The sequence below is a fragment of the Bison bison genome, unplaced genomic scaffold (genome assembly GCF_000754665.1).
Source record: "Bison bison bison isolate TAMUID 2011002044 unplaced genomic scaffold, Bison_UMD1.0 scf7180017864297, whole genome shotgun sequence".
In the NCBI taxonomy this organism is placed as follows: domain Eukaryota; kingdom Metazoa; phylum Chordata; class Mammalia; order Artiodactyla; family Bovidae; genus Bison; species Bison bison.
The window spans coordinates 5,639,569-5,666,008 of NW_011494869.1; the positions used below are offsets into that span (position 1 = coordinate 5,639,569).

General features: G+C 43.2%; 2 protein-coding genes across 2 annotated transcripts in view; both read right to left on the reverse strand.

Moving 5' to 3' along the window:
• SNTB2 (syntrophin, beta 2 (dystrophin-associated protein A1, 59kDa, basic component 2)) overlaps positions 1–251 on the reverse strand; it is a 69,569-nt gene extending 69,318 nt beyond the window's left edge. The window contains exon 1 of the mRNA XM_010851110.1: positions 9–251. Coding sequence (XP_010849412.1) covers positions 9–212 — 204 coding nt within the window. The 5' untranslated portion in view covers positions 213–251. The remainder of the gene's footprint in view (positions 1–8) is intronic.
• A 10,824-nt stretch (positions 252–11,075) lies between these two features.
• Positions 11,076–26,440, reverse strand: part of CIRH1A (cirrhosis, autosomal recessive 1A (cirhin)) — a 30,423-nt gene continuing 15,058 nt past the window's right edge. Inside the window, exons 7-17 of the mRNA XM_010850967.1 lie at positions 25,024–25,195; positions 24,822–24,913; positions 23,063–23,159; positions 22,234–22,298; positions 20,858–20,980; positions 20,314–20,470; positions 17,693–17,799; positions 16,273–16,368; positions 13,766–13,951; positions 12,053–12,163; positions 11,076–11,272 (exon numbers count right to left, since the gene is read on the reverse strand). Of these exons, the coding sequence (XP_010849269.1) occupies positions 11,156–11,272; positions 12,053–12,163; positions 13,766–13,951; positions 16,273–16,368; positions 17,693–17,799; positions 20,314–20,470; positions 20,858–20,980; positions 22,234–22,298; positions 23,063–23,159; positions 24,822–24,913; positions 25,024–25,195 (1,323 nt within the window). The 3' untranslated portion in view covers positions 11,076–11,155. The remainder of the gene's footprint in view (positions 11,273–12,052; positions 12,164–13,765; positions 13,952–16,272; positions 16,369–17,692; positions 17,800–20,313; positions 20,471–20,857; positions 20,981–22,233; positions 22,299–23,062; positions 23,160–24,821; positions 24,914–25,023; positions 25,196–26,440) is intronic.

Here is a 26,440-nt window from a genome sequence, read left to right on the forward strand (position 1 = left end):
TTGAAGGCGGCCGCCGCGGGCCCGAGAGCGGGCTCAGACTCAGCCGCCGCGGCGTCGCCCGTCAGGCTCAGGCTCTCCCCGCTCAGCTCGGCCACCACTCGGACCCAGCGCTCCCTCAGGAGCAGCTCCACCAGCCCCGCTTTGGTGGCCCGCGTCCACACCGCCATGGTCGGCCCCGCTCCCGCCGCCGCAGTCGCCGCAGCTACCCTCATTCCAGTCAGGCAGCCTCGGCGCTTCCCCCTTCCCGCCCCTGGGGGCGGGCCCGGCCCCGCCCCCAGCGGTGATTCATTATTCATGAAGCCACGCCCACCTTCCGGAGGTGTGGGGAGAGGACAGCCGAGCCGCTTCCGGGAGGTTAAGGAGTTGCCCGCAGTCCAGTGGGTTACAGCGGCAGCTCTCGTGGTTTGAGCTCTGTCTCACTTTCTCCCTCGTACGCCTCCGATCTCCCCACCCCCAGCTCCTCTACCGTGCAACTCGCCAGAGCTGCCTGGGCACGGAGAGTAAAATCAGCTTCGAGAGGCACTTCGCAAGCCTGCAAGACCCAGTTGCAGGTACACTTTTGCATTGATTGGTTTACAGAACGAGTTGCAGGTTCACTTTTGCATTGATTGGTTTACGGAAAGCTCCGCCAAGTGTGCTCCTTTTTGAGGCCTGGAGATGAGATGAATAAAATGCACCACAGCTGAGAGTCTAGTTGGGGAGGAAAAGAGAATCAGCTAACCTGATGTTATAGTATGTGGTGAGTGTCAAGTAGAAAATGCCCTGTGAGCAGAAGAGAACATTTAGTTAGGCCTGGGGTCAGCCTTACAGAGGTGACAATGAAACTCAAAAGTCCAAGCGTTTGTCACTCTGTTTTGTAATCCCGTTTACTTGCCAGTAATGTCAGAGGAAAGGTATCTTTAGCCCCACAGCCACGATATGTAGGTCTCAAAGATATCTGTAAAATGATGGTTACTTAGGGAGATGCCAGAATCCAATGTCAACAGAGGATAGGGTCAGTGGCAATGACAGGATACGAGTGTAAAAAGCCGCATATAACCACATATTTGGAGGTGTTTGGACTTGAATTTGTAGATCTAACTTTCTCACCCTGGAGGCCATGGCTTTATGTTGGGGCAAGTGCACATGGGCCTCCCCAGAAACACTGCACAATGTAGGGCCTGCAGCAGGTTTTATCCAAAGATAGAGGTGATACAGTTCACTTGCTTCTTCCAGTTTCATGGGCTCCAAGAGCAGAAAGTAACACGACATTGTAAAGCAATTATACTCAAAGGAAAAAAAGAATGGGGAGAATAAATCAGCTATCTCACCTTAAAATTACAAAACAAAAAAAGAGCTAGGAAACTGAGGCCTAGAAAGTCACAGATTCTGGCCCAAACGCCACAGTGAAGAAACAGACAACTCATGTCTCCCACCCTCCTGGTCCAGTGTTTTTTTTTTTTTTTTAAAAAGAAGTCCAGACCTCAAGGATGAGGTCCAGAAATCACACTGGGAAGATTGATCTCAAAAACATGAGATCACTGTGCCCTCTAATGTTCCTTTTTTTGGGGGGCAAGAAAAGCAAAATTCCCCTATTTGCATTTGGGCAGGAGGGGAGTTGGTGGCGGGGGGAGAAGGGGGATGCCAGCCCAGGGAGTGTACACCAATTCCTGTAAAAGGGGTTTGTATACCTGCTTGCTCATGAAGTTCATGTTGAAGCTCGTAAGCTGTGTCCATGCAACACTCTGAATGCACATTCAAGTATGGGCAGAAACTTTCAAAGAGCCTCCTATACCAGAAATGAAAACAATAAAAATAGAGACTAGAAGTCACCCAGAGCCCAAGTGAAGAAAGAATTCACAATGAGAAGAGTGTCTTACCCCTAAAAAATCATCACAGCAGAATCCTCTTTGCAATTAGCAGAGCAGGATTTTCCAAGCTGCAAGTGTCAGCAGAAGCTCAACCCTCCAGCCTCTCCTAAATCAACTGCAGTGAGGCCAGCTGGCTGTTCCGGCAGGTCCCGATGTGCCCACGTGCACCTGCAGTCACAGACGTTTCTGGCTTTGCTCCAGCTGAGGCGTGAGCCCCCAGAGGCCTGAGTTATGTGAAATTTCTGCTTATTAGAGAGCACTTGGCAGCTGACTCCTTAGAGTATAAGCACAATTTTGAATCTTTTACGTACATAATCACCCAAAGGTTAGCCACTTGAAGATACCCTGATGAGCAAAAGGGAAGTGCTGGAAATTCTTTCCAAAAATGTCATGACCTTTTGGTCAACAGAACTGAAGGAAGTCATAGATCTTACAACTAAATAGTAGGTGAGGGCACTTATATAAGTTATATAGCAAAATAACCCTAGGAAGAGAGAAGGTAATGGAGATTGATATTGGGATTCCAAACTATTGAACTGGTTTTGTTTTTGTTTTTGATTTTTTTTTGAACTGGTTTTATAAGCTCTTCCATCAGAACTTAAATTAATTTTCCATATTCTCTTTCATCACTACAGATTGGCCAAACTCACCCAGAGTCTCCCAAGGACGCCCCGCACATTCCTGCTGGAGACCATCCTTCTAAACGCTCCCTGCCCCTTTTAACCACTTAACCACCTTGCAAGATCTCATCCCAGTTTTCTCGTCTTCCCAATTTGTTGGGATTCTTTTTCCTTTGAACAGCTTTATTCTATGCCTTGCTTGTTTGTCCAAGTAGGTTACAGAATACAGGAGGGCAGGAACCACCCATCGACTTCCTTTTGTTCCCCACTCTTCCAAAAATACCACCTTGCAGAGAAGGAACTCATTAAACACGTGATTGACTGAAATTCAGTGCCTCCTGCGCTGCAGTCATTTCAAATAATCCCTCTGAAGGTTATTGGTTCCTTGCAGAGTGAAAATTGCCATCTAGGAAATCTCAAATAGTGGAAATCTACTTACTGTGGATAATGAAATCTGAATTAAAAAGAGTACACATCTGTTCCCATAGTTTCTTAGGGATGGCAAGACAAGCACACATAATTCTTTGAACAAGCATGCTATTTTATCTGCCTCTAAAAAAGGGAATGGCTGTGATAATTCCTAATCACCTTTCATTCCTGTCACCTATCAATAGGTATTCTCTGCTCAAGCTGTTCTCTTACCATTTTCTCAGAACAAGGCAGGCATCGTTGCTACAGTAAAGTGAGGGGGCTGGGTTAGCTCTCTCAGTTCCATCATTTCCTACAATTCTGACTCAGGCTCTGATTCTAGGCTCTCTCAAAAGCCTATGGCCCTTCTCCCCCTTTCTTCTTTTCTCTCATACTATGTGTGCGATATAGCATGGTAATTAAGAGCACAAGGTTCAGCTCTGTGATGACTTAGAGGGGTGGGAGAGAGGCTCCAGAGGGAGGGGATATATGTATACATACGGCTGCTTCACGTTGTTGTACAGCAGAAACTAATACAACATTGTAAAGCAATTATACTCCAATTTTAAAAATTAACAAATAAACCTGTATCAGGTGCTTGCCTCAAACAAACAAAAATAAAAGCACAAGGTTCAAATCATAGTCTGGCCACTTACTAGTTATATGACAGCGCTCAAGGGACTGAGGTCAGAGGCTCAGTGTTCTTCAAAAAACTTCAGACATCTACCTCAAAGGGCAGCTGGGACGGTTGACTGGGACGGTGGCTGCCAAGTGCTCGGCAGCACTGTACTGAGGCGAGAGTTCCATGAAAAGTGCTGCTGCTGCTCTCATTACCTGCTGACCTTTCGCAGCAGCCACAGTGAAAACCTTTGGAAGAAACTCTCCAGCTGAGAGTCTATACTTTATCGAGGAATGAGTCCACCATCCTATTATTTGATTCCAGGCTTAAAGAGCAAATGGCCAAATTAATTTTGGTAACAAACAGATCTCGTGTAAAGCTACACTTCGGCTAAAAGGGAGTACAGAGTGCCAAAAGTCCGCCAAAGGAAAGAATTAGTGGATCTGGGGCTGCTTCCAAGGTTTGAGTGTTGTGTAATTTCATGAGGAAGGAGGGCCTCAGGCAAAACTGCAGCCCTTAGCAAGCCTGAAGGTTACACCACAAAGGCGGCCTGATGCCAGAGGAACAAAAGCAAGAGCTGCTCAGTCACTACTAACGAAGAGGCCAGAGGGAGAAAGCAGCTTGGAAGATAACCAATCCAACATCCAACTCTGAAAAAATATCCACCCCCGTTAGGGAACAGTGAGATCAACTGTCCCTTTCGACAGTATGACTTTGTCTTCCAGGAGAAATATCCTAGAGTGTGTTTTTCTCTCCAGCACAAACATGAAGTGCAAGAGGAAAAGGCGCCTACAGTACCCTTTAGCTGATGCAAGCGCATTTTAAAATTCATCCCACCAAGATAAATCACTATCCATCTGAAACCCACAAAAATGGATTAACTATCTCAAGCGTTATAACTAAAACCCACATCTGTTAACCACATTCCTAATGAGAAGCAGCTGGTGACAGTTTTGTAGTTCTGTGACTTTCCTTTTAGGAAAATATTAGGACATTAACAAGCAGAAGTTTAGTTCATTGAATCCACTTAAGTTACGTAAAATCCCCAGTGTTTTTTATTGACAATCATGGTAATTATATAATTTCCCGTGAAATTCAAAGAAGGTCCAAAAATAAAAATCCACTTTCCTTCCATACCAGTTCTAATGGAATTTCCAGTGCCTTGCAGTTAACACCTGTAGTCTTCTAGTCAGCTTAAACTCTCTTTCTTCATATACAAGTGAACAACAAATCATGTTTATCGATGCCTGTGGCGTTTCCAGTAAGGCCTTCGTCTCACATAAACAGCCAACTGGGGAGGGATCATGGATCCTTTGAGCTTCCCAAGTGGCACTAGTGGTAAAGAACCCACCTGCCAATGCAGGAGACAAAAGAGATACAGGTTCAATCCCTGGGTTGGGAAGATCCCCTGGAGGAGGGCATGGCAACCCACTCCAGTATTCTTGCCTAGAGAACCCCATAGACAGAGGAGCCTGGTGGGCTATAGTCCACATCCACAGGGTTGCAGAGTTGGACATGACTGAAGTGACTTATCATATACACATGGATCTCCTTGGGAATCAGCTGCCTGCTGGGGACCCACCTCAGACAGATGCACATTTGTGTAAAACTCAGCATTCAAACCTGGGGGCTCACAAAGCCCCTGAAGCCCTTCCACACACACTGTCATGGGCTGAATCGTGTTTCCTCAAAATTTATAGGCTGAAAATCCAGGTCCACAGCACCTCAGAGTGAGACTGTGTTTGGAGACAGGGTTTTTAAAGAGGTAATTAAATTAAAATAAGGTCATTAGGGTGGGCCCTGGTCCAATGTAACTTATAAACAGATTAGGACACAGACACACAGGTAAGACGCAAGGAGAAAAGGGCCCTCTACAAACCAAGGAAAGAGGCCTTAGAAGAAACTGAGGAAATGTTACTTCCTTGATCTCGGATTTCTAGCCTCCAAAATTGTGAGAGGATGAACTTCTGTTGTTTAAGCTACCCAGTGACTGTGATGCAGTATGGCAACCCTAGCAAACTAATACAAACCCCGAGGTAAAAACCTACACAAGAGCCTGTTATTTGCCTCCCTAACTGCCAGTCTCTTCTGCCCTTTACTTACACAAGTGGACATTTTTACTGTGCCATCTCTTGGAATGTGAGTGGTTCATAACTGTGTCTTCCACTGAATGATAATTCTTAACTGCAGACTTCAAGGTCCACTCCTATCTGGCCCTATTTTTCACTACACGTGGGCTTAAGGGCTCTTGATCCAAATCTCCTTACCTAAGCTGCTTAGCTCTCCTCTGCGCTCTCTACTCTTACCTTTCCTAGGTGCTTCATCTGCTGCTTGGTTACTATCAGCTGGGGAAGCTGTCACCCCCAGGGTGCACCCAGGACTACGTACCCTTCAGCCTCATTTTCCTCCGTTTCTGATCTATGCTGTGTTTCACCCACATGGCACTACTGGTGAACCCTTGGACAGGCTATGCTCTCGCTTCAGACCTTTGCATGCAGAATGCTGCAGGAAGGCCTCTCTTCTTCTCCTTTCCACCTTGCTAATTCCTACCCAGTTCTCAAGGACTGTCTCCTACCTTCAGCCTCGTTAGGTGCCCCTTCTTTGTGCTCATCTCTAATGTTGATGGGCTTCTCTCCTCAACTAGGCAGTGAAGTTCTTAAGGGCTAACACCATCTTCTGTCTGTTGGCTGATACAAAGCATATAGCAGACACTCAATAAATGTATGTTAAATAGATATTAAGTTCTAAAGACAGAACTGACACAAGCTAAGCCTTAATATCTAGATCTGTGTTGTCCACTAAGAAACCCACTTACTACACATAGCTATTTAATTTTTTTTTTTTTGGCTGCGCTATGTGGCTTATGAAATTTTAGTTCCCTGACCAGGGACTGAACCTGGGCCCTCAGCAGTGAGAGTGCAGAGTCCTAACCACTGAATAGCTAGGGAATTCCTAAAGTCAATTAAAATTTAAAAATTCAGTTCTTTAGTCATACAAGCCACATTTCAAGTGCTCAACAGCCAGATGTGGCTATGGTACAGCACAGATACAGAACATTTCCACCACCACGGAGAGTTTACTGGATACTGCATCATAAAATGCCTTGAAATATGAAAGAAAGAAACAATACATTAGGAGGAAAAGGAGACGAGGTCATGCCATTTACACAATTAGCCAAATAGCCAAAATACACTAAAAAGTGAGCAAATTCATGAGTAAACAAGGAAAGGCAGAACACTATTTTTCACCTATTGGACAGGCTAAAACTAAAGTCTATCACTAGAGTGTCAAAGTTTTAAGGAAATAAGTAAGTGCTTTCAAACCCTTCTGACGGACATATACTCAACTCCAAAGGGAAACTGAAAGAAAATGAGCACCACATGAGTTAGCAAGTCCAGCCCTAAGAATGAACCTCAGAGTAACATCCCCATGAGAGCAGCAGCAGACAACATGCGAGGTTGTTCATTACAACCTCTGGTTTACACACAAGACTGCCCAGAGAACTCATTCTAATAGCGAAATCAAGTGCTCATCCAGAGCAAGAAATGCTTAAACACCTTTTCTGCAGCCTGTGGAATGGAAAATCCTTAGCAGACCACGCCTGCTAATCCTATTTATGAGTGCATCCCTCCTGCTAAGAGACAGTAGAAGAATAATTATTAAGGATGCTACCTTGGCTTCTAATGAACCATTGTGTAACCATGGGAAAAATCACCTTCTCTTGTTCTCCATTTCCATGAGTGTGAGTATAAAAATGAGGCCAAGAGCCACACAGGTTTCTTTCAGAAACTCTTGGGCCTCGCTCCCCCACCCCCACCCCCAAAAGCCTAAACAGCTCCACTTTTATCTGTAGCATATATTTCAGTTCAGAACAAAGTTCCATTTGAAGAAAGTTTTGATACTTAAAAAAAAAACAAACTTTAAAACCCTCAGAGTACATGATCTCTAACTTTCTTCCAATATCCAAGATTTCAGTTTCTCTCCGTCTAAACTGGCGTAATCTCCCTGGTAAAGATTTCATTATCCATTCAGAGATCCAATTACTAGTTACTGCATGAGAAAAGTGAATTTTTAAAGCAATTGAGTCAGGTTCGCAAATATGACCTTTCTCAAGTTGGTCTCAGCTCAAAATTTTTCTGTGGCACTCGAGTATGAGCAGCAGTCTGCAAAATGCCTGAAACAGAAACATAATGCGTCTAGGTTACACAAACTCCTAAAGTAAAATCACCCTAAAACGCAGGCTCCAAAGTGTCCCTTACATACACTATTTCCCTTTCCCTTCCCCCAATTTCTCTAACTTTCTGCCCCAATCACTTTCTGCTTCATTTGTAATTCAGAAACTCTCCGCTTAGGAAGAATTTCGAGGCCCAAAGCTTTTACTTCCCATACCATTTATGGAAGTCCAAGTCATTGGCTGGAAATGTTGCAAAGGAATGCTTTCTACTTTCAGAAAAGTTTTACTTCCTCACTCAGATGATCTGTGAGCCCTCTCTGTCAGAATTACACCTGCCACCATCAACAGGATTTCAGAATATGTTTAAAGTTAAGTAAAGCAAGTCTTAAACTAGATTCCAGTTAATAAAGAGTCTATGAATTTATAGCTCTACAGTCAGGGAAAAGCGAGTGAGTTAATATTTAAGGCATTCTAGCCTCCTTCAGAGAAGGCAATGGCAACCCACTCCAGTACTCTTGCCTGGAAAATCCCATGGAAGGAGGAGCAAGGTAGGCTGCAGTCCATGAGGTCGTTAAGAGTCGGACACAACTGAGCGACTTCACTTTCACTTTTCACTTTCATGCACTGGAGAAGGAAATGGCAACCCACTCCAGTGTTCTTGCCTGGAGAATCCCAGGGACGGGGGAGCCTGGTGGGCTGCCGTCTATGGGGTCACACAGAGTCGGATACGACTGAAGTGACTTAGCGGCAGCAGCCTCCTTCTGATCATAGTCACTGTAGCTCAGTGACTTGAACTTTGATTGCAATCACACAAAAGAAGACCTCAAAGATTTCTTAGGAAGGGCAGGATATTCCAGTCTACTGAAAGCCTGGGCTAGTCCAGTCAAATGCAGACCGGAAGAATATGTCTCACTAAGAAGGTGTACTTAAGAGAGAGGAAAGTTACTTTACACAAATGACCTGAAATGTTGCATCTATTTGTTTACTCTTCTCACTGGAAAAAAAACATAAAAAGATGGGGCAAAAAGGACATTATAAACCAACCATTATACACCTTGTTATATCTCTTCTCTCTTAGTAACCCGAAATAGGCTTTCCTTTATATTATATATTATACGGCTCTGTTTATCTTATTACCTCTGTTAATTCTCCTACTAGAAATTCTCATTTTTTCCCCCCTTTCCAGGCTGGAGGGCAATACCAAAGAATGCTCAAACTACTGCACAATTGCACTCATCTCACACGCTGGTAAAGTAATGCTCAAAATTCTCCAAGCCAGACTTCAACAGTATGTGAACCGTGAACTTCCAGATATTCAAGCTGGTTTTAGAAAAGGCAGAGGAACTAGAGATCAAATTGCCAACATCCGCTGGATCATCAAAAAAGCAAGAGAGTTCAGAAAACTTCTATTTCTGCTTTGTTGACTACGCCAAAGGCTTTGACTGTGTGGATCACTGCAAACTGTGGAAAATTCTTCAAGAGATGGGAATACCAGACCACCTGACCTGCCTCTTGAGAAATCTGTATGCAGGTCAGGAAGCAACAATTAGAACTGGACATGGAACAACAGACTGGTTCCAAACTGGGAAAGGAGTACGTCAAGGCTGTATATTGTCACCCTGCTTATTTACCTTATATGCAGAGTACATCATGAAGAAATGCTGGGCTGGATGAAGCACAAGCTGGAATCAAGATTGCTGGGAAAAATATCAATATTTCACACCTCAGTTATGCAGATGACACCACCCTTATGGCAGAAAGTGAAGAAGAACTAAAGAGCCTCTTGATGAAAGTGAAAGAGAATGAAAAAGTTGGCTTAAAACTCGACATTCAGAAAACTAAGCTCCTGGCATCCAGTCCCATCACTTCATGGCAAATAGATGGGGAAACAATGACAGACTTTAGTTTTGGGGCTCCAAAATCACTGCAGATGGTGACTGCAGCCATGAAATTAAAAGATGCTTGCTCTTGGAAGAAAGGCTATGACCAACCTAGACAGCATATTAAAAAGCAGATATATTACTTTAACAAAGGTCTGTGCAGTCAAAGCTATGGTTTTTCCAGTAGTCATGTATGGATGTGAGAGTTGGACTATAAAGAAAGCTGAGCACCAAAGAATTGATGCTTTTGAACTGTGGTGTTGGAGAAGACTCTAGAGAGCCCCTTGGACTGCAAAGAGATCCCATCAGTCCATCCTAAAGGAGATCAGTCCTGAATATTCATTGGAAGGACTGATGCTGAAGCTGAAACTCCAATACTTTGGCCACCTGATGCAAAGAACTGATGCACTGGAAAAGACCCTGACGCTGGGAAAGACTGAAGGCGGGAGGAGAAGGAGATGACAGAGAATGAGGTGGTTGGATGGGATCACTGACTCAATGGACATTGAGTTTGAGTAAGCTCCAGGAGTTGGTGATGGACAGGGAGGACTGGTGTGCTGCAGTCCATGGAGTCGCAAAAAGTTGGACACGACTGAGTGACTGAACTGAAGCTGGAGGGTGGGGTTCATCTCAGTAAAAATGTTTCTCATCAGCACTTTACTCATGATGTCATCAGAGCCCTCATGTTCCTCTGTCTGTACCACAGCCTTTCACCTATCCCAAACAAAACCACACATACTGGATTTCCACAGGCATGCAACAGAATATATCCACGTAGATGAGAAAGAAATCTATCTGCTTCGTTCAGGTCAACTTTAGTTCTTCATGTTCTAATTTAAAAGATCACATTAAAACTCATCAACGATGACACCTATAAGAATAACAATGTCAAAGCAAGCCAAAGAGAACAGAAAGGGTGAAATATTATACATCAGGCTTTTGGGTCCCCACCTCCACTCCTGCTCTGTAAGAAAATGCCCAATGTTTTCCCTAACCTTTGGAATGGGCTTAGAACATAAAAAGATGTGTTACTGAGACTGATATCCCCAAACCTGATTCTTTCCTTTCAAACAAAATTTAATAGTTCACTACCAGTGGCTAAGGGCACCTATTTTTCAGATGGAGCATTACAGTTAAAATTCACTTTTGAATCATAACCCTGATTATGGCTTTCGGTAGTGAGGCCGGCTTGGATAAGCAACCACAGTTTCCCTATCCTCGAAGGCAACTTGGGCCAAGTCCCCATACCTCTGACGGGCTGTGGGCTACAGGCTGGTAGACAATGAAAGTTGTCAGCCTTTGGAAGCCTCAAGCACGTGTTAGGAAATAGATGGCAACTATCGCCTTCCCCCACCTCTGGGAGTAAGGTCTGAAGAACAGGATACTAAAAAAAGTTGGATGAATTTGTGGTTAACTGGAACATTATCCAAATGACAAATACCTGGCAGTTTCTGTTCGCTTTCAGTCGATGAAGGGAAATTACTGTCCAGTATTTTAGAGAGTAACATTCATAATGACTAGTCCTAAAGAATAACTTTGTTTTATTATCATGATTTGTGAAAACAGGGTAGACAGTTCAAGGAAGGACACAGATGGTGCCCTTTTTAGGTTCCAAATTTCTTCTTTTTGATGGGTGGTGGGAGCTGAGCAACGATGTCATCCAGAGGCCGTTCTACCGCCACCAGGGTCTTTTCATCCAGGAGATCCACAAAGAGCAGAGGCTGGAGAGAGATGGTAAGGTTCTCACCAGGAGTTAGATTCCAGGGCTAGTTCTCAGCTGACTATCTAGGGCCAAAAGGCTAGCCTCGTGCGAGCTGGAGGGAAGTAAATCTCTGATGAGCCTTCCTGCCCTAGAACTCCAAAGGTTGGGAGCTTTTATAACTGAATCCAATCATTTAAGATTTTAGGAGGATTCTTCATTTTTCTCTGTAAAGAAGGTCTGTGAGCCTCTAATTTCTTATGAATTGATGGTAACAGAGGGCTCTGGAGCCTAAACTTGATAAATGGCAAATTACAAATTACTTAAATTTAAAACACCTCCTCCTCTAAAAAATTCTGCAGACCCCCAAGAAATGTTCTAGGATTTAATGAATACGTGTTCTATCAGAGTGGAAAGCCTAGCCCAGAAAGGGGATCATAAATTCAATGACTTCCATTTGCTTGAAACTTATCCTGTGGAAAAACTATTCTCCACTGGAAGTCAAATTTAAAAGCCCAGCTTTAACCCAAACAGAGACCCAACTGAGCTCCACCATCATTTCTCACAACCTACGTATTTCATTTTTGTAAAGTATGATGTGCCTGGCTCTAATATACTGAGGCAAGAACAATCAACTACAAATCTAAGGGACAAACAGCCTCAGAAAGGCAGCTTATTTCCCCAAACCAGGTTCCCTGCACGTACAATGAAGGCACTCTTGTCTTCCTCTTGTGGGACTTAACTACATTTTGATAATATCACAGGGAACCAACCACTCAGAATATGATGGAAGATGTATTACCTTATATTTCTTAGAAATTTTAAAGGCATGAGCTGTGCGCCTCCTGATGACATCGGATTCGTTTGTGGGAGGCAGTGGGTTGTACAGTAAGGTTTTGTCATTTGGAAGAGGCTAGAAAGACAAAAATATGTTGTTTAATAATTATTATTGTTTAAATTGGGCCTCTACAGACCAAAAGACTCTAGTGATTTTTCAGGAAAACTCCATCTTCTAAACATCATATTATACACTTACTACCTCTCTGATTCTTTTTTTTTAATTAATTTATTTTTGACTGTGCCGCACGGCATGTGGGACCCTAGCTCCCTGACCAGGGACTGAAATCACACTCCCTGTGTTGGGAGTGCAGTCTTAACCACTGGATCACCAGGGAAGTCTCCCTCCCTGACTTTTCTTACTTCAGGGAGAAAGCTAGAGCCACACACCCAGCTCTACTGTAGAGCGGGGGGAATACATGGCAAAGAGAGCTTGGTACCCTCTGCCAGCAAGATCAAAGGGCTGGCCCGGGGCTTCTGGCCAGTCTCGTCAGTAACACTTTGTGAGACAGAAACAAACTGGCGTGCACAGGAGCTCAGCCTGTGCAGGCTCTGCTTTCTAGAGTCTCCCCCAGGCAGACCATGCATGGGCTACCCAACTGACACAAACCACCCCCACTGATGTCACTGACACTGCGAGAGATGATGACCTCTAGCCAAGCAAGTGATTATTTCATTTCTGACTTCCTTGGGAAATAGCTCTGCCCTTCATGAGGAGGCGATGGACTTATCACCAATACTGGGGGAACAAAACAGCTTGGGCTGATCTGAGTTGAGTTATAAAGAGGCAACGGAGTGGGAGGGGCCCTTCCTGTACCATCATCTCGCAAAAGGCACTTGTCAGCCGGCTCTGCTTCCCACACCCAGAGCACGCAGGGCCCACGAGATGAGTTCCAGTGACACATCACCACGCACACCTCCTTTAGAGCCATCTGCTGCTCTCCCCGTGCTGCTCCTACCCCACCTTCACAATACACCAAAACACCGTGGGCCGACTGCTGTAAGCCCAGACTGCATTACGGCGTGGCCACAGCTCACACCGCTGCTGGGAAGACAGTGCCTGCCCAGAAAAAGACACGAAATTCAGGGTGAATCAAAAGAGCAGCTGGCAGAGGCTGGAATCTGGAACGGAAAAAAAAAATGTTCACATCCCACCTAAATCACAGCCACGAAGGATGGAATTTTCCTAACTGGCCTTTTCTAAAGACACTAACAATAGCTCCTCAAACTGGCAGATGGTGTGTCAGTAAATTCAACTCAGGGGGGCACAAGCGGTCAAAACCCCAGCCTGTATGTATATCCTTCAATGAAATCCTGTCAGTCACCCCAGGGTGCAAAAGCGGAAGTGACTGAGTGCCTGATTATGGCTACTTTCTGAATATGGACCTCATCTTTTTCCTACTTAATTTTATGTGCTTAGAGGCAAAGCAGGGAAATATTCAAATCAGCAAAAACCAGCACACCAAGGCCTGCCCCTTCCCTCAGAGCCTCCGGAGACTGGGAAGAAAAATGAGGAAATCTGCAGAACTAAAAGCTCCTTCCCTCCAAAGAAGGTACCAGCAACCTTTACTCTGATTCTCTTCCTCTAACTCATGGTCCTCCTTTGCTTTCAGAACAAAAGACTGCTACGGAAAGCAGAAGCCAGTGAGAGCACAGGTGGCAGTGGAGAAGGACTCACCAGTGACTTGTCGATGAGGCAGAACATGTAGGTGTCGTGGAGGAGGATGTGCATTGGTCTCTTGGGATGAAAACTGATGTGTGTGATGGGAGTGTCCCTTTGGAGCCAAAGATGATGGAACCCCTGCTTCTGGACAGTCCGGCTCCATTCCGTGTACTGTTTGTCTGGGATGCTGTACTCAAATACCTGAGAAAGGACATGACACAGAGGAAACGCAGGCTGGTACCCAGAAAACCAGAAGGGCATTCCTGACCGGAAAAACAGCTATATAAACCTTGCCTGTATCATATTCAGGATACGCATTTTCACTACTTTTTTTTTTTTTTTTGGTTGCACCACACAGCATGCGGGATCTTAGTTCCCCACCTGGGGATCAAACCCACGACCCCTGTAGTAGAAGCACAGAGTTTTAACCACTGGACCACCAAGGAAGTCTCGATTGCTGTTTTTTTTAAAATAAAAACGATGTAAGGTAAATTACAGAACAATAAACAATTCGAACAGCACAGAAAGGTTTATATAGTGAAAAATCACCCTGCAATCTTAATATCTCTTTTCCCCAAGACAAAAGTAGCCTGTTCCTTATTTACATCTTTTCAGAGATATTTTATGCACAGAGTACACACTGTTCTGCATGTTGCATTTTTCACTGAGTATTGTATCATGGAGACTGACTCATACCAACGTCCACACACGTCACTTATGCTCCCTTTGAAGAAGGCATAATAATAATCTATTCACTTCCTGCATGTAGCAGGATTTTTCTATCTGTTTAATGAGCACTGAGGTATTTCCAATCTTCGGCTACTACACATGAGGCTGTAATGATTCTCTCTGTATCAGTGTCTTTTTTGTACAACTGAAAGCATACACCTGCGGCGAGAACTTCTAGAGCTGGAACTTCTGAATCAAAGATGATGTGAATTAAAATCTTTTTTTAGGTTTCTCCAAATGCTCTCTAAGGGGGTCATACTAATTTATGCAATATATGAAGTGCTGTCTCCTGGTATCCTCACTGCAGTGTGTAACGCTGCTGCTGCTGCTGCTGCTGCGTCGCTTCAGTCGTGTCCGACTCCACGCGACCCCACAGATGGCAGCCCACCAGGCTCCGCCGTCCCTGGGATTCTCCAGGCAAGAACACTGGAGTGGGTTGCCATTTCCTTCTCCAATGCATGAGAGTGAAAAGTGAAAGTGAAGTCGCTCAGTCGTGTCCGACTCTTAGAGTAAGACTCTTAGTCTTGCTCTGGTAGACTGCAGCCTACCAGACTCCTCCATCCATGAGATTTTCCAGGCAAGAGTACTGGAGTGGGGTGCCACTGCCTTCTCTGGTGAGTAACGCTATTAATCTCTAATTAGCAGATACAAAAAATTTCCCGCTAGTTTTAACAAGAGAAGAAGTTAAAATGAGAGATTCCATTTTCTTCATGTAATCGAAATGTCTGTGTAAAAACTGCTAATCAAAGTAGCCAGCATCATCTGCCTAGTGGTCTACTCAAGTGTGCTTCTTAGAGCCCTGCATTGAGATGGTTCAGCTTTTTAAAATGTTTCTGAATTTTATGATAATTTATAAAGTCATATGTATATCTGTATATAATATTTATAAACTTAATAGAATTTATAATAATTTGGTTTTTTAAAACAGTGGTTCTTGAATCACATTTAATCTTTTGTATACTAGCTCAGTGAGGCAGGTATTATCAAGCCTATTTGACCAGAGAGGATTTATAAGTATTGATAAATTCATGCATAATGTGTTCTGTAGCTCAGATATTCTACAGCTCTTATAATCATATTCTCATTTACAACTTGGTATGGAAAAAAGTGGTAGATAAAGCACTAATTTTGTCCATTGTATATTCTTATCTCCTTTGTTGAAGATAAACTAACCCATTGGTAGGTGGGTTTATTTCTGGGCTCTCTAGTCTGTTCCATTGATCCCTATGTCTGTTTTTGTGTCACTACCAAGCTGTTTTGATTACTATAGCTTTGTAGTAATGTCTGAAGTCTCGAAGGGTTATGTCTCCTGCTTTTGTTCTTTCTCCTCAGGACTGCTTTGGCAATTCTGGGTCTTTCATGATTCCATATAAACTTTAGGATTACTTGTTCTGGTCCCGTGAAAAATGTCACAAGTAATTTGATAAGAATCACATTAAATTTACAGACTACTTTCAGTAGTATGGTCATTTTAACAATATTAATTCTTCCCATCCAAGAGCAGGGGATATCCTTCTATTTCTCTGAATCATCTTTGATTTCCTCTATTAATGTTTTATGGTTCTCAGCATAGATCCTTTCACTTCCTTGGTGATGCTTATTCCTAAGTATTTTATGTTTTTTATGTGATTTTAAAAGAAATTGTTTTATGTGAAAGCTTTATTACACACCAGAGGAAACTGCTTTTGTATCATTCAGTATTTGTGAAGAAAAGCTCCTCCAAAATTGTTATTATCTCAGCTTTTTAGTTCCCATCCATTTGGAGGGAATTAGAAAGCACTGGGATCTCTTACCTGCTGGTCAGAATGAGCAATGACGAGGTTGTTGGTATTGGGTGCGATGGCCAGAGCAGTCACAGGGAAGTTGTAAGCAGGCACTGTGCAGTGAAGCTGGGGACAAATCAAAGACAAAGGAAACTCTAAAACGGGATTCCGTCCCCCAGGAAAGACCGGATGGTCTAGGTCAGTAGCTTTAAAATAGTGTTCCTTGGAACTCAAAACGTTCTATTCTACGGAAGTTCCTGTAAATGTCAGGTATTTCCCCAAACGATAAACTTTAATTTCATTTTTTTTTAAAGTGCAAGTTTAACTGCCAAGAAAAATGACAGTGTTCACAGAAGACCTGGAGGTAAAGCCTTCCCTGCTGTCTCTACACAGGTATGAATTGCTCGTAAACACATCACTGAACAGGGGATCTGCAGCTCTACACTGAACTTAAAAGAAATTAATGCCTGTATAGCAACCATATGCCAATAAACATTAATTTAAAAAAAAAGAAATTAATGACTAGGCAAGGACATATATGTCCATCACAAGGCATGGGCACTGGTACACAGAACACTTTTAAATGCCAGGCAAGGCTCAAAGAGCAATACATGCTCTTGCCACAATGCAATAAAGTTATTAAGTTTAGGGTAATTCTTTTTTTTTTCTTTTGTATTTTCTTTTTTTAACTGAAGGATAACTGCTTTACAAAGTTTTGTTGTTTTCTGTCAAATATCAACATGAATCAGCCATAGGTATACATATGGCCCTTCCCTCTTGAGCCTCCCTCCCATCTCCCCCGCTATCTCACCCCTCTAGGTTGATACAGAACCCCTGTTTGAGTTCCCTGAGTCATACAGCAAATTCCCATTGGCTATCTATTTTACATGTGGTAATGTAAGTTTCCATGTTGCTCTCTCCATACATCTCACCCTCTCCTCCCCATCCCCACCCCCCTTAAGTTTATGGTAATTATTATCTGACTTTCAGATGAAGATGACAACCTATAAGGGAACATTAGTAATTCAATCTGGGGATGACAATATCATTGCTAATTAGTGAAAAATGTTTTCCTGCTATTCCTAGTTCTGTTTAATTTGAAAATATCTTGAGATTACAAGGCAAGCTATTGAAGGAAATTGTTTCTATCTGCACCTATTCCTCTGTAGATCAGAATTTTCCTCCTCAAAATACAGACAAAACCTAGATGTAGATTTCATTACTCATAAATCCTTAATTTCAAATTTCTGAGCACGAGTGGCTTCACTGTTCCTATTGACTGACTTTTAATTTAAGATTATAGCTCTGGGGTTTCAAACAGGTAAAACAGGAAAAATTTACAAAAAAAAAAAAAAAGGCCAGTAATTTTCCAGGTCCTCTCAGTCTTCCTGAGTCTTGTAACCGCAGGGCTAACTTCCTCCTGTTTGCTGCAACCAAACCTCATGCTCACCTTTAGCTGTTTCACGTTGTACACATGGACACCGGCACTGGAGCCCGAGGCAGCGAGCCAGTTTCCGTCTGGACTGACTGCTAGCAAACACATGGACTGCACGGTCCCTGTGAGGACAGAAGAGCAGCTCAGTCTCTGAATTCCGTGTCCACAGCCAGCCACCCCTGCCCTGAGTCTGACGGCAAAAGCCACCTCAGTTTCCGATTACTGACAGGACAATTTCTCGACAGTTTTACAAATAAGTTCTAGGTGCTAATCTGTCTACTACTGTAATTTAAGCAGCCATTCTTCATGTAAAGAGGAGCCAGAGAGAAAGAAACCGGAAAGCAGCGCTTGCTCGGGAACGAGATGAGCTCTCAACTATGAGAGTGGAGAATCAGAGTTTTTAAGAGCTATCACCAAAATCTATACCTCAGTTGTTCTACCGTCCTTTCCTATCAAATGTTTTTAATCAAAGTTACAAGCAGCAAATTCAATAGGTCTGAGGCAGATCTTTAATTTACAAAGTGCCTGCTATATATTTAGCACTAAGGGAGCATGGGCACAGATGAGCCATCTCTGTCATTAAAAGAATTTGAAACCAATGTGGCAACATGAAAATTCTTTTTTTTGTTGTTGTTTTTAGGTAATTTTATATATGTGATAAACTGAATCAGTTGCTACATTATTCTTAAACATTTCCTCCCATCTTATTGGATGAGTTAAATCTAAAAAATAGTTTTGTTTAAATCTGAAACACACTGGTTATTTAAAAAACTCAGTTTTTAAAGTAAAGCTGAAAAGTAACTAAAGTAAACAAAAACAGTTAGAAAAGTATAAAGATTAATATGAAAATAACCATGTGGAATTACTTCACCAAGGGATAACCACTGTTAATCTATTGATGAAAACGGTTTGTTATCTCTTATGAATGCCTACACACACATATGTTCCTACACGTTGTTTTATGAAATTGGGATTGCGCTAATATACTGTACATTAATATATATATTTATACTGATTTTGAGCATTTTTTCATGACAAGAAAGATTCTATATTACTTTTAATGCTTGCAGGATATTGCCTTATTTATCCTATATAACTGGAGAAGGCAATGGCACCCCACTCCAGTACTCTTGCCTGGAAAATCCCATGGATGGAGGAGCCTGGAAGGCTGCAACATTTAAGAGAGAACACATTTTCTTTCCTTTCTCTCTTTTTTCCCTCCCTTCTTCCTTGCCTTCCTGCTTGGGTACCAGTCAAAATGGTTTCCAGGAAGGGCATATTAATCGAAATTTTCATCAGCAGATCACAAGTGCCTGATTTTCTATTCCCTTTTCAATCCAGATCTTTGATATCAGACAGTGATGTGATATGCCAAAGTAAGTGCTGCCTATAAAACATCCCCAAACAATGAAAAAGCTTTACAACTAGACATAAACTAGATGCTAAAGGATGAGTGAGGTGGGTAGAAAAGGGTGGAGAACACTGTGAGCTAAGTGACAAGGACAGGAAAACACAGGTTTGAGGCCTGTGAAGAAACCAGCCTGACCATCAGAGGCAGTAAGATGAGACAGGAGGACAAAATAAAGTCACGTACATGATGCAGACCACAATTTGAAATGAGTGCTAAAGGCAAGGTGAAGAATCTAAGTTTCATAATAAAACCACATATAGGTACTCAATAAATACTGTCAGTTTACTTCATCTGATTCCTGATGTGTAAGTTTCTTTTCCTGTTTGCTTCTTGGGCTGCTTATGAGCAGTGAGACTTTAAGTTGATTTTAAAAAGTTGATTTTCCAGGGACTTCCCTGGTGGTTCAGTGGTTGAGATTTCACCTTCAATTCAGGGGCTGTGGGTCTGATCCCTGGTCAGAGAACTAGGATCCCATATGGTTGGTGGACAGAAAAACCAAAGCATAAAACAGAGACAATACTGTGGCTAATTTAACGGAAACTTTGAAAATGGTCCACATTAAAAAAAAATCTTAAAAGTTGATTATCCAGACAGATGGAGTCTAAATAATGGTGAAGTCATTATAATCCTGGACAAGGGAGGAAAAAAAAAGACCCATGGGAAGTACTGAGTACTAAGTTCTTAAGGGTCAACTCACTAAAAGTTATCTACCCATAGTCACACATTCATGCACACTCATGTTCTCAAAACATACAGAAACGTAGCCAAAAACATTAGGACAGGTAGTGAAACTGTATGTACAAGTTCATCTTTATAAAAAAAAATAACAAACCCAAAATTAACGTGTCCACAAAATACCTACATACAAGCACCTCCTAGAAATATACACAGATAATAATGGTGGTTATCAGGATCACAAATGATTTTAAGTTTCTTCTTGCTCTACTAACAAAACTCCAAGAAGCGTGATGAAACTTCTCTGGCCCTAAATAAGGAATCAAAAACCCAGTGAGAAAAGAGTAGGTGTGAGCAACACTTCAGATCTCATCAAGCGTTTTCACTTGCCAGGTATCTCCTCCTGCTTTAAATCGCAGATACGTATGTGTGTAGTTTTTCCAGGACTGAGAGGAGCATTAGCAAACCCCCGAAAATTGAGATTTAAGTGAAAAAATAGAAACATCGGAGACTGGCAACTCTCTCCCGAGGCCAGGTCCCAACTTGTCACCTGACTGGGGTTGGAAAGCACGCGGGTGCGTGAAGCCTCCTTCCTGGAGCCGAATGACGCGAAGAGACCCTTGATTTGATGCCACAAAGAGCTTTGTTGAATCCTCAGAAAACAAAATCTGGAGGGCAGAGCGAAGGAACACTGGCATTTTGGAAACCTTGGGGGAAACAGTGGTAAAGGTCAGAAGGAGAGAGAAGTTAGACCCAAAGCCCATAAAAAATTAGCAGCGCCAGGCTCACATCACATGAGTGCTTCCTATCTCCAAGGAGGCCCACTGGCCAAGGGCCTGGAACACTGACGTGCCTACTGTATCCCCTCCACTCCCCCCCGTCATCTCCTCAAAAGCCTAACCTTTTACTGCCATTTTGTGCCATTTACCTACTCCTCCAAAAACATAATTTTAAATTTGGCAATAAGAGACCATTTTGTAAGTTTTCTCACTGAACAAGGATTCATATCCTTGTTCAGAAAATTTCCACTTCACACAAAAATCACCCACTGTAAGGTTTCTTCTTATTCAACCAGACCCCGGGTTATCACTTACCCTCTGCAGGCTTATGTTGTCATGTTCGTAATTCAGTCGATACAGAAAAAAACGAGACGCTGTAGAACAGGCTATCCAACCACCACATGGGGAGATAGAGCTGCAGATAATGTTCTCAGGACCCTGGCAGAATGAGGAAGCAGGACAAACGGTCAAGTTAAACTTCATTCAAGGTTCACTGTGACATGGATCCTCAAGCTACTGCCACTCTGAATCCACAAATACCTACACATAATCCCGACAGTCATGTGCTGTGCATCACTACGATTATTTCACAGGTGGAGCATCTGAAGGGTGTGGCTTTGATTTCCAGAACAGAGGTCTCTGAATAATGTCAGCTTATCACAGCCCTTCACCTACTTCATAGGTAGCTTCCTACTAAACCTAACTCTAAAAACCTGATTAGGCAGGCATTGAATGCAAGGGAGCTTTGGAGGCCTGGTGACTTGGGGACTGGTTTTCTCTTTTGTCAATGACAACCTCCTTTAAAGACCTCTAAGAAATATTAAGTGAGAAAAAATTTGCACTACACAGGAAAAGTTTAGTGTAACATATGTTATCATTCAAAAAACCCAAAGAACGTCTAAATGTAGGTAAGGGGACTTCCCTGGAGGTCCAGTGGTTAAGATTTCACGCTCCCAAATCAGGGGAGCACAGGTTTAATCCCTGCTCAGGGTACTAAGATGCCCCATGCTGCCCAGCATGGCCAATAAAAGGAAAAAACATTTAAGTATGTATGTACACACACATACATACACTCATATGCAGAACAAGGTCGAGGAGCATATATAGCTAATCAATTAACAGCAATCATTTCAGGAGGGGTGACTAGAATTAAAGAGCTGGAAAAAAATATGAACTATCACTGTTGTTTGAATTCTTTATAGGAAGCCTGTAATTCACAAGTATTGTGCAATTGAAGATGTTTTAAAAGGAAGATACCAAAGCTGTGTGTATAGCACAGTCCCATTAGTACCAAAAGAAAGGATATACACACATACACACAAGTGAACATTTTTTCTAAAAGAATATATAAGAAACCGTTGGCAGCAATCATCTCTGAGGGGCGGGGGGTTAGAAGGAGGTTCATTTTTCACTGCATACTCTTTTTGCACTATTTGAATTTTTTAAGAATATGCATGTTATCTTCATAATACCAAAACAAGAAAAACCAATTTCTTGTATTAATTCATCTAATAAATTCTGAATGCCTGACTTATAATCACAGGAAACCCAATCCTCTTGATATAGTACTTCATTCAAATAATTTTACATTTTACACAGTTTAGGATATCAGCTAAGGACCCCCACCCAAATTTAGAACAGGAAATATGTTCTGGATTTCAGAATCTGAACACCCAGTTCAACTTCCTTACCTTTGTCTTGAGGTGAAGTAAATGATCTGCATTTTTAGAGAGTGGAAGGGTATCCCCATTCTTTCCTGGAACAAGAAACATCTCTGATATTTTTCTTCCCAAAGGAAGGCTATACAAATGTTTTTTTCTTTTAAAAAGAAAAAATGGGTAGAATGGACTCTCTACCACTGGGAAATCAGAAACATGTCTGACAGAGTGAGCTTAGAGTCTTCTGGGGGTATGTATACGAAGAGGAGAACAGCGAGCACTTTCTTGGCCTCTCCGTGGGGGCCCTGAATATGGCCATGGCGCTTCTTTTCTGAAGCTGCTCCCCACAGCCAGGCACGCAGGTGGATGGATGTGAAGTTTGTGTGGCCTCAACTTCAACTTCTTTTGTTCATGGTGGAGCCTAAAGCCAAAGCCTCTACTATAAAACAACAGCACCCACACGTGTGTCATACCTAAGGCCACGAGGCTGTCACCCTGCTAAGATCTGCATGACCTTCTTTTTCATGAAGGCTTGACAGAACTCAGCATGAAAATCTGTCATTTTTCAACAGCCTGTTCTGATCCCAGTTCAGCCAGGGCGAACTATTCCACTACCCCTGCCTCCCTGATACCCTGTGGTGCACTGTATGGAACTGCACACTTTCCAAAGGTGATTCGGTGTCCAGCTAATGATTTTCACACTCTGAGGAACTTCTCTGCTCTATCTAGTGGACAGGAAACAGTAAGGATGTCAAACAGAAAAATAATTGACTTCCATTTTTCCACAAGCAGAATTTCAACTGCAATTTCTGGCTTCTCTCTCCCAGTTTTCTTGTTGTGAAAAAACCTTCTCCCAGCTTACCTGTTGCAACTGTGGATCCCAGTCGCCAGAGTTCCAAGTGATGAGCAAACTGGAAGAGGAGGAGCTGCTTCTTTTTTGCACAGGAAACAAGCCGTCGCTGTACCCGTCCAGGAATCAAAAAGACAGAAACAAGCTGGGGTCATCTAGCGAAGCAACACCTCAGAACACTTATACTGTTGAAATCCACTGACTTGACAAGTATTTCCTAAGTACTACCATACACCAGGGACTGTCATAGGATCTAAAAACACAGCGGTAAATAAAAACCTAGCTACTGGGACTTCCCTGTTGGTCCAGTAGTTAAGAATCAACTTTTCAACATAGGGGATGTGGGTTTGACCCCTGGTCAAAGAACTAAGATCCCACATGCCAGGGGGCAACTACTGAGCCCATGCGCTCTACAGCCGTGTGCTCAAACAGGGGACGCCCGTGAGCCACACCAAGGATCCAGCGCAAACAAACGAACAGACAAAAAACCTAGCTACTGCTCTCAAGCTTACAGTTTAAAGGACTGATGTAAAATTAAACAGGCAATTACACTAAGGGTGCAAAGAATTTTAACACGGCTAAGCACAATATGTGATGAATAAAAGTAGAAAGGATATTTAGTTTAACCTCACGGCAGTAAGGGGCTTCCCTGGTGGCTCAGAGGGTAAAGCGTCTGCCTACAATGTGGAAGACCCAGGTTCGATCCCTGGGTTGGGAAGATCCCCTGGAGAAGGAAATGGCAACCCACTCCAATACTCTTGCCTGGAAAATCCCATGGACTGAGAAGCCTGGTAGGCTACAGTCTATGGGGTTGCAAAGAGTTGGACATGACTGAGCGACTTCACTTTCACTTTCAAGGCAGTAAAGACAGGAGCCCAGACATGGTTCACTGGTAAAGATCACTCAGGAAGGAAATCGGGTCAGGATGTTCCAGGCAAACACGTGGCTCGGGAAACATCTCAAAGATAAGAGAGCATTGCGCGGAGTAAAGAGAAGTCCTTCAGAACTGCCAGACTGGGTAGGGGTGGGGATGGAGGTGCTGCAAGAGTGAGAGTCGAGGGAGGGAAGGACCTCTCTTCTCCGTATCAAGACAGGTGTCATGAGCCATGCTAAGGAGGCGGGTCTTCATGCTGAAGGCAACGAGGGCCAACCAAAGGCATTTAAGCATGGAGCGATGAATAAAGTTCCTTTCTAAACAAATCATGTGGAGAATAAGCTGGAGTGACACAAAACTAAATAAAAGGAGATCATTAACAAGATATTGTTAAAAAATCCAGATGAGAACAGACACGGATCCAAACTAGGATCATGGCAGTGTAGACAAAGAGAAATGGCTAGATTCGAAGAGAGGATGAGGAAACAGACTCGGTAAGGTTTACTGGTTGAGTGGACCGTAGAAGCAGGTAGTGGGCAGAAGAGTTTCTAGCCTAGAAAGATGATGAATTTACCTAGAAAAGAACTCTGGAAGCCTGGATTTTTTTGCTCTCATCCAGGATAATAAAGAGCCAGCCTCCAAAACAAACAAAATCTCCATAAACCACACCAAACTGGAAAAAGGAGTGATTTCCCCAAAAGCTGAACTAGGAATGCTGCCCTAAACCTCTTGGCCCCTGTAAATATCTTTGCCAGAAGCTTGCTGAGAAACAGATGGAAGAAAGAAGGCAGGTAACTACAGAAGACCTACAGATTTGCCCAAGAGTGAGTGGTGCTGTCTTGCGGGACAGATGGACGGGGAGGTGAGGAGGCGGTGGGGTTAGAGGATGATACTCACGTGGGGAAAAGTAATTTTTCGGAGAGCAGCATCGTAATTCTTTACCTCCACCTTCTCCATCAGAGGACGAATAACTAAGTGAGTGTCGGTGCCTGCAGTGAAAAGGAGAGGGGAAAAAGCATCGGAATTAGAAAAAGCTCTGCATGAACCTAACTGGAGACGGGCAGAGTAAAGAAGCAGCCAGGCGGAGAGCAAAACGCACCTCCAGATATCAGCGCGGTGGGGCTGTGAGCCACGGCTCGCACGTCGTGGGTGTGATGCTGAAATGGCTTCGTCCGCACCCACTGCTTCTCGCTGCTGCTGGAAGTCACAGAGACCAGCTGAAAATGGAACACTGTCCCCTCGGCTGTGCCCACCACGAAACTGTCTTCTTGCTGAGAAAGGAAATCATCAGGGAGGTACATTTGAGCAAAACAAGGCCCAGTGTTAAAATATTCCCCGAGGTTTTCTACCTGGAAAGCTTATGGGGGAAAATGCCCAGAATTGGGGACAGGAGGTTGCAGGGGTCTTTTTTCCTCTTCTTCCCAGAAGCTAACAATTCCATGAATAGGTCACAAGGCGCCCCCTGCTGACAAAATAAACAGGAAGTACTTTGAACTTATGAATGCTTTCATACAATGCAAACTAGACCTCAACAGCGGAGAAGGCAATGGCACCCCACTCCAGCACTCTTGCCTGGAAAATCCCATGGATGGAGGAGCCTGGTGGGCTGCAGTCCATGGGGTCGCTAAGAGTTGGACAAGACTCAGCGACTTGACATTCACTTTTCACTTTCATGCATTGGAGAAGGAAAGGACAACCCACTCCATTGTTCTTGCCTGGAGAATCCCAGGGATGGGGGAGCCTCATGGGCTGCTATCTATGGGGTCGCACAGAGTCGGACACAACTGAAGCGACTTAGCAGCAGCAGCAGCAGACCTCAACAGAATAGCAATAATATTGGGCAAAAGAGGAGGGGCCTCAAAAGAGGCAGCCAGAAGACAGAAGTTCAGAAAACCCTAAAATTCACTGTTCTTTTTAGAGAAGCAAGGGCAGCCTGAGGAGGGAAAGTGGCCTGATCAATATCACAAAGATGCAGGTTCCCTGGTTCCCCAGTTTAAGGCTCTTTCTGGTCAGTACGTTGAGCACGGGGATTTCTGTTAGTTTTAAAAAGTCTTGCTGTGTCTACAACTACTTTTTAAAATTTCTCTAAAATCATTTTCATTGTAACTTTTTTTTTTTGCACATAATTCTGAGTAAGAAAAAACCAAAACAGGGTACTTGATAGGGTAGTGAGAAAAAAATCAGGAACCTGGATCAGTAGTTAAACCAGTCAAATAGTGTAAAGAGTAGGTGAACTGATCAACAACAGTTAGAAGTCTGAACACATGAGAACGGAGCTGCTATCAACTACACACGGTGCTAGGAACTTTAAGTCATATCATCTCTAATCTTTCACCAGCTGGAACGTTAAGTATCATTTGCCCTATTGGAGCAACTCTAAAGGACTGAAATGAGCACAGCAAGTCCTTGTCAAGGGAGCCCTTTGATTGTTCAAGAGCTATTTCACAACTCTACGAATTGTGAAAAGCTGAGTGATGCAAAAGATTCTCTTGCGTAGAGATGCAAAGGGATTCTGC